This window comes from Physeter macrocephalus, chromosome 6 (assembly GCF_002837175.3).
Source record: "Physeter macrocephalus isolate SW-GA chromosome 6, ASM283717v5, whole genome shotgun sequence".
Lineage (NCBI taxonomy): Eukaryota > Metazoa > Chordata > Mammalia > Artiodactyla > Physeteridae > Physeter > Physeter macrocephalus.
The window spans coordinates 55,544,198-55,557,797 of record NC_041219.1 but is presented as its reverse complement, the minus strand read 5'-3'; the positions used below and the strand labels follow the sequence as shown (position 1 = coordinate 55,557,797).

At 42.4% G+C, this 13,600-nt stretch overlaps 1 protein-coding gene across 4 annotated transcripts in view; it reads right to left on the bottom strand.

Annotated features, from left to right (window-relative positions):
- The window catches only part of TULP3 (TUB like protein 3), a 26,026-nt gene extending 21,315 nt beyond the window's left edge, over positions 1-4,711 (bottom strand). The window contains exon 1 of one of the 4 annotated variants that reach the window (XM_028490913.2): positions 4,346-4,711. In XM_028490913.2, coding sequence (XP_028346714.1) covers positions 4,346-4,414 — 69 coding nt within the window. In that variant the 5' untranslated portion in view covers positions 4,415-4,711. The remainder of the gene's footprint in view (positions 1-4,345) is intronic. The other 3 variants (XM_028490912.2, XM_007117048.4, XM_055085421.1) reach the window with 3 other exon arrangements.
- Between the last annotated feature and the right edge of the window lie 8,889 nt (positions 4,712-13,600).

The following is a 13,600-nucleotide window of genomic DNA, read 5'->3' as shown; positions in this document are numbered from 1 at the left end:
GTATAACTGATTCACTTTGTTGTAAAGGAGAAACTAACACACTATTGTAAAACAGTTTACTCCAATAAAGATGTTAAAAAAAAAAAAAAAAAAAGACAGACAATAATAAGTACTGGCAGGAAAATGGGGAAACTGGAAGCCTTATACACTGCTGGTGGGAGTGTAAAACGGTCAGCGACTGTGGAAAACAGTCTGGCAGTCCCTTGAAATGTTCAACACAGAGTTACCATATGACCTGCAAAGACACTCCGATTACCCAAGGCATATTAGGTATATCTTGGTATACCTATACTTGGGTAGATCACCCAAGAGAAATGAAAACACGTCCACACAAAAACTTGTACACAGGGCTTCCCTGGTGGCACAGTGGTTGAGAATCCGCCTGCCGATGCAGGGGACATGGGTTCGAGCCCTGGTCTGGGAAGATCCTACATGCCGCGGAGCGGCTGGGCCCGTGAGCCACAACTACTGAGCCTGCGCGTCTGGAGCCTGTGCTCCGCAACAAGAGAGGCCACGATAGTGAGAGGCCCGCGCACCACGATGAAGAGTGGCCCCACCTTGCTGCAACTGGACAAAGCCCTCGCACAGAAACGAAGACCCAACACAGCCAAAAATAAATAAATAAATAAATAAATAAATAATAATTTAAAAAAAAAAAAAAAAAACTTGTACACAGATGCTCAGAGAAGCATTATTTGTAATGTGGAAACATCCCAAATGTCCATCAACTGATGAATGGAGAAACATGGTCTGTCCACAAAACAGAATGTATTCAATAGTAAAAAGGAATGAATTCCTGATACATGCTACAACATGGGTGAGCCCTTTGCTAAGCCAAAGAAGCCAGGCACAAAAGACTGTATATTGTATGATTCCACTTACACAAGATTTAAAAATCATTTGTACACTGTAACTGAGCATTAATAATATGTGAATTACATTTCAATAAAGCTGTTCAAAAATCTGTATAGGACAAAAACAGCCATGTGTAAATTACCTGAAAGTCTAGGAGTTTTAAACATTAAATTCTAAGATTAACTATCAGAAAAACAGGATAGATATGAAGGAAGTGAATTTAATCAAATCAATAACACTGTAGTGGATGATAAAAGAATACACTGAGAGAAGGGAAATGGTCTCTGTGTAAATAAGGTAAGTAGAACTGAAGAGCAGGATTCACCTTGTGTCTCTAGTACGAATGATCCAAGGCAGGGAGTGTCCTGGCCAGATATCATGTATCTCATTCCTTGGGCAGGTACATCCCTTTAGTAGAGGTGAATTAATTACACCATCACACAATGATATTTACAATAAAGCTCATTTTACAAACTCCACTTGCTCTGATTTCAAACTCACCAGACAGACTCTTCTAACGGGAAACTGATGACCTGATGATTCTGGTATATGGTTCACTAGCACTTAATAAATTAATCCCGACTTAGATTCACTGCTTATGATACTGGTTAGTATGAACCAATCCTCACGGGACTGAGCAACTCTGGCTGCTCTCAGCAAACTACTTCTCAAGCTCAGACCAGTAACTCTCAACCACAGGGACATTCCCACAGCAGAATCCCCACACCGCAGGCGGGGGTGGGGGGAGAGGGACGGTCCCCAGCCCCTCCCAAGTCCACTGACACTCACGGTCACGATGGGAATGCCCCGTACCCCTCGGAGGTGGGGGGGTACTGGCAGGCCCTGGACTGTGAGCCTCCCACCAAGAGGCCGCCAGCTTGGCAGGCCAGAGTGAGGAGCAACCGAGCCTTCCTCAAGGCACCGCCATCCATCCCAGCCCGGACCCCCACACTCTAAGATGCTCCCCAACAAGCTGTTATTTTACCCAGTCTGACCTCACTCCACACACAAAATAACTGGGGTTCACAGAGTTTGAGGACCTTACTTAAAAATCACACAGCTAATTAAAGGCACGGCTAGAACGGGAACCAAAGTCTGCTTCTGGGCCCAGTGTTGTATTCAGTATGTGGCGCTGCCCTTCCTGCTACAGGCCGTCTGACGGTGAAGTCCCTGACCCCCTGCTCTTCTGTTCATGGCAGCATTTCAGGGCTCGCACAGGATTCTCCTACACTACTTATCAACAAAATTTATACATCAGGTCCAAAGAGATTGCTTTGAATCTTTAAAAATTCCCATAAAATTTTATGTCTTTATATTCACTGACTATCTCTGGTAAAGAACTAGCCAAGTAGAGGGAGAAAGACTTTTCACCAAATATCTTTTTTGTATTATTTGAATTCTTATTATTTTTTTATTTTTTTGGCCACACGGCAGGCGGGATCCTAGTTCCCCGACCAGGGGTAGAACCTGTGCCCGCTGCAGTGGAAGCACTGAGTCCTAACCACTGGACCGCCAGGAAAGTCCTTCATATGCTTTTATTACCTATGTAAAACCATAGTTTAAAAATGTTTGTACTATAAAAAGGCTTACAAAATCCCCAAACCCCAAAATACCACACACATACCACACCACATGTAGCAGTCTCACTGAAAAGAAAATTACAAAACAGTTGGGCCATCTTTTTTAAAAATCCAGAAAATATACCTATATACCAAACTCAAAAACTGCACAAAATTTAAATCTTATGTCTTATTTCATTACTTGGTAGATGACCATAGATTTCATTTCATGTTAGCAAGGGATGTACCCCTGAGCCTTATAAAAATAAATCAAAGATCTACACAAAAATCTAAAACCTTGTGGTATGTCTCCCTAAATACAGTCTGCTATGCAATGGAATGCAAAAGATAAAGGGCTCAAATATTCTGCTCCTGGGCAGGGGCGGGGGGCGGGGGGGCCCGGATAAATCTATACCTAATCAGGATTTCCCAAGTGATCCCAGGTTCCTTTCCTTCCCGTGTTTATCTGTCTTTCCAGCACTAGAAAGAACCGTCGATTTCACAGGCTCAGCAGCGGTTTTACGGAATCAGGTGCACAACCGGTGCTGGTTCCTCTGCTTAGAGGCCACACGCCCTGCGCAGGGAGATGCAGGCAGCCTCCTGCAACTGCTGAGACGTTTGTAGCCGTTTCCTACCCTGCTGTGCAACACCAGATTTGCTTAAAATGTGCCCCGGTCTCCTTAAAGGATGCCAGCAGTGGTTGTGAGGAAGCCTGCCTGTCCATGAAGCTGCTACTGCCGGGCTCCCTGGGCCAGCACACCTGGAGGCGGGCAGGGCGAACGGCGCGCACCACCACCGGGCCTCGTCCCGAGGCGGTGAGGCTGAGGCCACGATCCAGGCCCGGGAGGCCGAGCCCAGCCAGGGAGGAGGGCAGCGGGCAGAGCAGGATGCGTGGTGCTGACCACCGAGGCGACTGCCGCCACCTTGAAGCAGAGGGTCACCACTGGGCCATGCCCCGTTCCAGGCGCACATGAGAAGCCCTCCCAGGTGGGGGCCTGAGAGGCGGTGGACTTGGTGACAGGCCCCACGGAGGCACCATGGACACCAAGGGCTTGGGAGGGGCCCTGGAGGCCAGATGGTCCCAGGCGCGTCCCCGTGGAGACCTCGTAACTAGTTTGTGGTGATTCCACCTTTAAAGTAATTTACTACACTCCAAGTCCTGTTACGAGGTCCAACAGCAACATAAAAAAGCAAGACAAAACTCTGGAGGTATTTTTAGTCACCTACCACTCTAGACACTGATTGTTAATGATCCTACATCACAGCCTGGACCTACAGAATTTCCTGAATTAGAAAACATTCATATGGAAGTAATATATGTTGGGTATAGGTTCTAAACTGACTAATCATGATGATCACATCATATAACAGCACAAAACTGTTCATTTATTCCTTCCTTCATTCAAACATTTAATGAAGGATTACATGGGCCCAGCCCTAGGCCAGGAACTTCTGATACAACGGTCATCATTAACAGACTCAGCTCCTGTTCTCATGGAGCTTAGTCTAATGGAGGAGATGAACATAAGTCAAATCAGTGCAAAAAAAGGATAATAATAATGCGTAAGTGAAAAGTGGGACCAGTGCTGTGAAGAAAAGTATTCTGTAGACAACAGAGGCTTTTAAGCAGCACGGTACCATTTTCAGATTTGCATTTTAAGATAAGAAAAAGATCTTGTAGTTACATGAAATTACAGTGCAGAGAGGTGTTTAAGGCAGCAGGATCAAATTAACTACACAGAAATACAATGTTAACATTTTCCTAATTCTTAGGACAGCTGCCAAGGAATTTTCGTGATTGAAAATCCAAGGCCAGTTTTAATGCTGATGTCCTCAAGGCATGTGGGTCTTGCCGGAGCCCAAAGTCCAGACCATCAGCTTCATGGTCAGTATAGCTGTCCACGTCTTTCAAGAGAGGAGACTCTGCTCACCTGATTATCCAGTTTCAGCTGCCGGAGCTTCATGGTCTCATCCTCAAAGGCACTGTTAAAAAAAAACATGAAAAAAAAGCATGTAAAGAGAAAATCCTTTTAAAACCATGTCAATCTCATCTTTTCCATGTATCTACCTCTTTGGGCTATTTGGAACCAATTAATTCCACCTTAGGGAAAGCACGGGTTTCTAGATGCTGCCCACACTGACTGCAGGAGGACGTGCCATCCTTAATGCCACACATAGTCCACAGAGGAGTTGAGGAGACTGAGATACCCAAAGGGTAAGAAAAAGGCAGAGCACAGAACCCCACGCATGTGGGGATTTTTTTTTTTTTTCTCTTTAAAACCATATACTGGGGACTTCCCTGGTGGCGCAGTGGTTAAGAATCCGCCTGCCAATGCAGGGGACATGGGTTCGAGTCCTGGTCCGGGAAGATCCCACATGCCACGGAACAACTAAGCCCGTGCGCCACAACTACTGAGCCTGCGCTCCAGAGCCCGCGAGCCACAACTACTGAGCCCGCGTGCCTAGAACCCATGCTCCGCAACAAGAGAAGCCACCGCAATGAGAAGCCCGTGCACTGCAAGGAAGAGTAGCCCCCGCTCGCCACAACTAGAGAAAGCCCACGTGCAATGAAGACCCAATGTGACCCAAAAATAAATAAATAAATAATCTGCAAACAACAAAATGCTGGAGAGGGTGTGGAGAAAAGGGAACCCTCCTGCACTGTTGGTGGGAATGTAAATTGATACAGCCACTATGGAGAACAGCATGGCGGTTCCTTAAAAAACTAAAAATAGAATTACCATATGACCCAGCAATCCCACTCCTGGGTATATACCCAGAGAAAACCATAATTCAAAAAGACACATGCACCCCAATGTTCACTGCAGCACTATTTACAATAGCCAGGTCATGGAAGCAACGTAAATGCCCGTCGACAGACGAATGGATAAAGAAGATGTGATACATACATACAGTGGAATATTAGCCATAAAAAGGAACAAAACTGAGTCATTTGTTGAGATGTGGATGGATCTACAGACTGTCATACAGAGTGAAGTCAGGAGAAAAACAAATATCGTATATTAACGCATGTATGTGGAACCTAGAAAAATGGTACAGATGAACTGGTTTGCAGGGCAGAAGTTGAGACAGAGATGCAGAGAACAAACGTATGGACACCAAGGGGGAAAGTGGCGTGGGGGTGGGGATGGTGGTGTGCTGAATCGGGCGATTGGGACTGACATGTATACACTGATGTGTATAAAACTGATGACTAATAAGAACCTGCTGTATAAAAAAATAAATTAAATTAAAATACTAAAAAAAAGATATAAGCAACAAGGATATATTGTATAGCACAGGGAATTACAGCCATTATCTTGTAATAACTAGTATAATATTGTAAATCAACTATACTTCAATAAAAAAGGAATATTAAGAGTTAAAAACATTTGCCGGACTTCCCTGGTGGCGCAGTGGTTGAGAGTCCGCCTGCCGATGCAGGGGACACGGGTTCATGCCCCGGTCCGGGAAGATCCCACATGCCGCGGAGCGGCTGGGCCCGTGAGCCACGGCCGCTGAGCCTGCGCGTCCGGAGGTTGTGCTCCGCAACGGGAGAGGCCACAGCAGCGAGAGGCCCGTGTAATGCAAAAAAAAAAAAAAAAAAAAAAAATTTGCTAATTTGATAGGTAAATTGGCCTCTTGATTTAATTTATGGTTTTGATGACTTTAAACAATTTCTAAATAATTTTTCATGTTTATTAATTACTTAATATAGTGAGTTTAAACAATTTTTCATATTTATTTATTACTTAATAAAGTGTAGTTAAATAGGGACTACATTAAAGTCTTGCATTTTCAGAAATAATGCTGAAGGGAATTCAGCACTATCGAGTCTCAGCCTTTCATTTCATAGGTAAGGACTAGTAGTTAGTCCAGGGAGGTTATATGGTTTGACCAAAGGTAAGACAGAATTATCACTGATTAAAAAAAAAAACAAAACCTAGCACAGTGTCTGGAATATAATGAGTACTCAGTGTATGTTTGTTTTTTATAAATTTATTTATTTATTTTTGGCTGCGTAGGGTCTTCGTTGCTGTGCGCGGGCTTTCTCTAGCTGCAGCGAGCGGGGGCTACTCTTCATTGTAGTGCGCAGGCTTCTCATTGCAGTGGCTTCTCTTGTTGCAGAGCACGGGCTCTAGGCACGCAGGCTTCAGTAGTTGTAGCGCACGGGCTTAGCTGCTCCGTGGCATGTGGGATCTTCCCAGACCAGGGATCGAACCCATGTCCCCTGCATCGGCAGGTGGATTTTTATCCACTGTGCCACCAGGGAAGTCCCAGTGCTAAGTATTTTTAATGTATTATTTTATTTATTCCTCAAAACAGTCCGATGAATTAGGTACTATTATTTTTCACACTTTGAAGATAAAGAAACAGACCTGGAGAGCCATGCAGAAACAGTAGAAACAGACACTAATCCTGGTCCCTTTGCAAAGTCTGAATTACACCTAAAAATCAAATATATTCTACTTCTTTTTTGAAGCTAGCTCTAGGAGACAGCAAGTTAGATAGTATATAGCATCTTACTAAGGCCACTGACTTCCTTTAGATCTAGAAAGTCATGTAACTTCCTCTTCAATAAAAGAGTTAATAAAACACTATGCCGGGGAATTCCCTGGTGGTCCAGTGGTTAGGACTCCACACTTCCACTGACGGGGGGAGTGGGGGGCCCCGGGTTCAATCCCTGGTTGGGGAACTAAGATTCCGCAAGCTGCGTGGCCCAGCCAAAAACAAAACAAAACAATACAAAACTCTATGCCAGTCATCACAGTAGACTGCAAGTACGAATGAACAGACAAGATTTAATACCATCAGGAGACAGATTTGCTTGACTGACGGAAGTCCACAAAAATGGAATCAAATGACTGTCTTCAACTGATAAACCAAACCCTTCTGAATGTCTTTAAGCTCTCTCTAAAGTCTTTTCTATTTCTGACAATTTCCTAATTTAAGATTTTGTGACTCATCATTCTTAGAAACAGTAAAGTATAAAACAAGACAGAAGTGGTTCTCAGTTATTTGTACTATAAATGTTTACTAGGAGTTGATTGCCAGAAAAAAACTATAAATACAAAATCTTATTTAATAAGACAAATTCCATGGCTACAAAGGGAAGAATGGCTTTCCTGCATTTGGGGTAAACACACCAAAGCACTTTGGTTTAACGGTTAACCACCACATTCCTACATTTTAGAGGTTTTGTGCATTTATAATGCATGTGGCAACCTGGAATTTGTATACGATGTCCAAGGCTCTTCCTGACGCTAACGTGTAAGCAGATCTAATAACCCCTTAGATATAGATGTGGAGGTGCATTCTGATTCTCTGACAGTCCCCTCTGTTAATCCCTTTATAACATTTACGTTTTAGAATAACAACAACACGGGCTTCCTTGGTGGCGCAGTGGTTAAGAATCCGCCTGCCAATGCAGGGGACACGGGTTTGAGCCCTGGTCCGGGAAGATCCCACATGTCACAGAACAACTAAGCCCGTGCGCCACAACTACTGAGGCTGCGCTCTAGAGCCCATGAGCCACAACTACTGAGCCCACGTGCCACAACTACTGAAGCCTGCATGCCCACAGCCCATCCTCTGCAACAAGAGAAGCCACCGCAATGAGAAGACCACGCACCGCAACGAAGAGTAGCCCCCGCTTGCCACAACTAGAGAAAAGCTCACGTGCAGCAACAAAGACCTAACACAGCCAAAAGTAAAATAAATAATAAATTTTTTTAAAAAAGAATAGCAACTGAGGACTTCCCTGGTGGCGCAGTGGTTGAGAATCTGCCTGCCAATGCAGGGGACATAGGTTCGAGCCCTGGTCTGGGAAGATCTCACATGCCGCGGAGCAACTAAAAAAAAGAATAGCAACAACAACACTGAGTGTTAAATAAATCTTCTCGTTTTTCTCCCTAGCTTAAAAGAGTGACAAATAGACAAAAATATCAGCTATGTTATACATTTCGCCTCGACTTTGTGGGCCCCTATCTAGATATGCTCCTGATTTACTTACTGTTTTTAATCCTCATTCACATATTTTTAAACCAAGCTGTATGTATACAGTGATAGATTATTAGTATCCAGTGAACATTAGTATACACTTGAAAAAGTCCTACATAAAATAACTAAGACAAAAAGTAAACTCACTGTAATGGATTCGTATTTTCAACAGCTACTGCTATGAATCTGCTTTTCCTCCAACTCACTTGGCCCTCTTCACTAAACCAGAACTGTGAGACCCTCTAGCATGGAAAAAAAAATCATTCTATCCTCCCATAAAATGCTAAAACCTCTTCAATAACGCTAAAATCTGAAACACAACTGAAGTTCTCAAACATTTCTCTTAAGACCTCTAACAGTGAAGAAAACAGGTGTGTCTTTTAATGCCTTATCCTGACACCCCTAATTCCTTTCATCAAGCCTGGGCAAGATGAACAGTTTACATAAACAGGGTGGTATAATCAAAGCATCTGACGGGAACAGAAGAGGCACTAAAAAGATGCTATATAACTGTAGCACTTAGATAACTCCTCTACATCAAAAGTAACACTTTCTCTGTGCTCTAGTTTTAAATTATAACTTAGCAGAAATAATAAAGATATTTTATGTACTTATAATAAATCTGAACTAGCATTTCTTTTTTTTTTTTTTTTTTTTTTTTTTGTGGTATGTGGGCCTCCCTCTGTTGTGGCCTCTCCCGTTGCGGGGCACAGGCTCCGGACGCGCAGGCTCAGCGGCCATGGCTCGCGGGCCCAGCCGCTCCGCGGCACGTGGGATCCTCCCAGACCGGGGCGCGAACTCGGTTCCCCTGCATCGGCAGGCGGACGCACAACCACTGCGCCACCAGGGAAGCCCTGAACTAGCATTTCTAGTCAAACTGGAATATGATCTTACTAAACTTGCATTTTTTCCTTTAATAGTGTCTTTCCTTCATTTGAAACTAAGTTGTTGAATAGCAAGCCTAAACAAGCCTGGTTAGTAAATCCACACAAAACAAAAAGAAGTCCTGTAGAGTAAAAGAAATGAAATTACTGTTTTTCCTCCCATTTTTCTCATGGAAAATTTCCTATTTAATTGGTACAGAAAAAACCTTAAACATATATCTTTGAGGAACACAGATCAATCACACAAGTGTGGCCCATGGGAATGCCCAGAGAACACCATTCTCCTGGACCACTCTCCAGTTACTGATTAGCCACAATGTAAACTGAAGATACCCACAAGGCTCTACTGCAGAATACTCACAGAGAATTTTCTGAGAATGTGCTCGACCTACCCAACTTTGTTTACGGGCACCAATCTCAAAATGGATCAAAGACCAAAATGTAAGAGCTACAACTATAAAACTTAGAAGAAAACATAAGAGTAAATCTTCATGGGACTTCCCGGGTGGTGCAGTGGTTAAGAATCCGCCTGCCAATGCAGGGGACACGGGTTCGAGCCCTGGTCTGGGAAGATCCCACATGCCGCGGAGCGACTAAGCCCGTGCGCCACAACTACTGAGCCTGCACTCTAGAGCCCGCGAGCCACAACTACTGAGCCCGTGCGCCTAGAGCCTGTGCAATGCAACGAAGACAAGCCACCGCAATGAGAAGCCCGCGCACCACAACAAAGAGTAGCCCCCGCTCGCCTCAACTAGAAAAAGCCCACGCACAGCAACGCAGACCCAATGCAGCCAAAAATAAATAAATTAATTATTTAAAAAAAAAAATTCATGACTGAATTTGAAAATTGATTCTTAGATGACATCAAAAGCATGTGTAACAAAAGACAGTTAAATTGGACTGCATCAAAATTAAAAACTCTGGTCATCAAAGGACATTATCAAGAAGGTGAAAAGACAACCCACAAAATGGGAGAGAATATTTGCAAATCATGTATCTGATAAGGGTCTAGTATTCAGAATATATAAAGAACTCTTACAACTCAATAACCAAAAGACAACCTAAGTTTTTAAATGTGCAAAGGATCTGAACAGACGTTTCTCCAAAGCAGATACACAAATGGCCAATAAGCACATGAAAAGATTCCTAGTAACATTAGTCATCAAGAAATGTAAATCAAAGCCACAATGAGATGGGGCTTCCCTGGTGGCACAGTGGTTAAGAATCCGCCTGCCAAGGCAGGGGACATGGGTTCGAGCCCTGGTCCGGGAAGATCCCACATACCACGGAGCAACTAAGCCCGTGCACCACAACTACTGAGCCTGTGCTCTAGAGCCCAAGAGACACAACTACTGAGCCCGTGTGCCACAACTACTGAAGCCCGCATGCCTAGAGCCCATGCTCTGCAACAAGAGAAGCCACTGCAATGAGAAGCCCGCGCACCACAACAAAGAGTAGTCCCCGCTCGCCGCAACTAGAGAAAGCCCACGCGCAGCAACAAAGACCCAACGCAGCCAAAAATAAAAAATAATTTAAAACAAAAACCCAAAAAACACAATGAGATACCACTTCATACCCACCAGGATGGCTATGATAAAAGACAGATAATAACAAGTGTTGGTGAGGCTATAGAGAAATCAGAATCCTCATTTACTGCTGGTGGGAATGTAAAATGGTGCAGACACTTGGGAAAGCAGTCTCGCAGTTCTTAAAATGTTTAAACATAAAGTTACCATATGACCCAGAAATTCTACTCCTAGGCATATAGCCAAGAGAAATGAAAAGACATATACCCACACCAAAACTTATACACATTTTTTTCTTTACAGCATATTATTTCTTTAATAGAAAGGAATTCTGAAATAGTATATGTGTTCTACATCGATTATAAAAATAATACATACCCATTTCGTAAATCTTATTAAAATTTATAAAGAAAAATGTTTTTTCATAATTCTATCATCTTGAGATGATCACTACTAACTGCAGCAAACATCTTTCTAAATGTTTCTATAGATTTATTTACATTTACATATTTGAAATATTTATGACTTTTGCATCTTTTGAACTTAAGATTATACCATAAACATCTTTTTATTATTATAAAAGTATTAAAAATGTTACATTAAATGGCTATATAATATTCTATCATACAGACATTTCTTAAATTTGTTTTCTTTTTTTACTGTGGTAAAAAACACATGATAAAATTTAATATCTCAACCATTTTTAAGTGTATAGCTCAGTAGTGTTAAGTATGTTTACATTGTTCTGTGTATAACAATTTTTATGGCAGCGTTATTCACAATAGCCAAAAGGTAGAAACAGCCCAAATGTCCATCAGCTGATGAATGGACCTGGTATATCTATCTATACAATAGAATACCATTCAGCCATAAAAAGGAATAACTATTGAAACATGGGAGAACCATGAAAACATTATGCTAAGTGAAAGAAACCAGTCACAAAAGACCACATAATATGATTCCGTTTTTATGAAATTGGCAAACTTAGGGACAATGTAAATTAGTGATTGTTTAGGGATGGGACACAGGAGTTGGGGGGTAATAGCTACAGGGTATGAAGTAGCTGTTTGAGATGATGAAAATGTCCTAAAATTGATTGTGGTGATGGTTGCACATCTTTGTTAATATACTAATAACCGTAAGAAGTGTGTATACTTTAAATGGGTGAACTGTATGAGTTACACCATAAAGTTATTAAAAACAGAATCCGTGAATCCATACTGACCCTAAGTAAGTAAATAAACAACTAAAGGTCACAACAAAGATCTTCCTTCCAGACTAATGTCAACTAATAAATATAGAATCAATGACAGAAGTAGAATATGACCATTTTATAACCGCCATTTAATAATTGACTTTTGCAAGAAACATCGATGGATGCTATAACCACTGAGTGAAATAGGATATTCAACACAATCTCAAGTGTCTCCCCACCGAGTACATTAATTACAAAGAGGAAAAGGTAACTTTACAATGAAGAAATCTGACAGACATCGCCTTAACCAAGTGATGGGATACAGCAACTATGATAGGACAGACTGATATCAGGTATCCCCTGATATGATGTACTGAGAAGAATACAATACAGTGTATGTAATATTCCTGCCAACAATGTTTAACCTAAATCTATTCCGGAGGAATCAAACCCAGTGGAGGGAAATTCTGCAAGACAACTGTCAGGACTCTTCAAAATCATCAATATCAAGAGAGATCCTCCCCCGTCGCAAAATGTTGGAGAACTGTTCTAGGTTAAAGTAGGGGAAATTTAAGAGATTTCTGGAAACCAGACATAACACATAGCCCTTGAATTCTGGACCACAACATACACACAGTAAAGACTATCACTGGTGCACTGAGGATATCAGACTATGAGCTCCACATCAGGAAAGAACAGGAATGGCAAGTGTCCTGTGTGCGATAACAGCACTGTGGTCGTGCAGGAGAATGCCCTTCTGGGTGGGAACAGGGTAAAAATAATGAAAGAACGGGAATAGAGCAGTAAGTATGAGGGAGCCACACTTCTCTGAGCATCCATGAGTCCATAATGATATGAATGAATAAATAAATGAATGAATAAATGGGGAGAAGGGACAGCTCTTCCTTACAGAAAGAAAAAAAATCCAGAGAATAAAGATAAAAAGAATGATAGAAATCAAAAATCACCATGAGGAAATACTACAGTAATAACTGTTGCAGGCAAGAACCATCAATGGATTCTAAAGCTGGTAGGTGAAAGTACGATGAGAAAGAGGATATTTGCAGAGTGCCAAAATATCTTCCCAACACCACTGTAAAGCAATGATACTCCAATAAAGATGTTTAAAAAAAAAAAAGTATCTTCCCACAAGATAATTACTAATTACAATGGGAAAATAGTACCTTTATAGTGGAGAAACCTGGGAGACAGCATCTTAACTAAGTGATTAAGATTAGCATCACCAATAACAAGATAACAACATCATGTTCCTCCTGATATGACGCACTGAGAAGGGCACAGCATCAGGTCTGTGGGATTCTTTTTTCTTTTGATAGCCGAGTGGAAGTGCAGAGTCTTAACCACTGGACCGCCAGGGAAGTTCCAAGGATTCTTGCCAAAAATGCATAGTCTCGATTTAATCATGAGGAAACACCAGACAAACTCACAGTGAGGAACAGTCTACTCTTCAAAAGTATCAAAGTCGAGCTTCCCTGGTGGTGCAGTGGTTGAGAGTCCGCCTGCCGATGCAGGGGACACGGGTTCGTGCCCCGGTCCGGGAAGATCCCACATGCCTCAGAG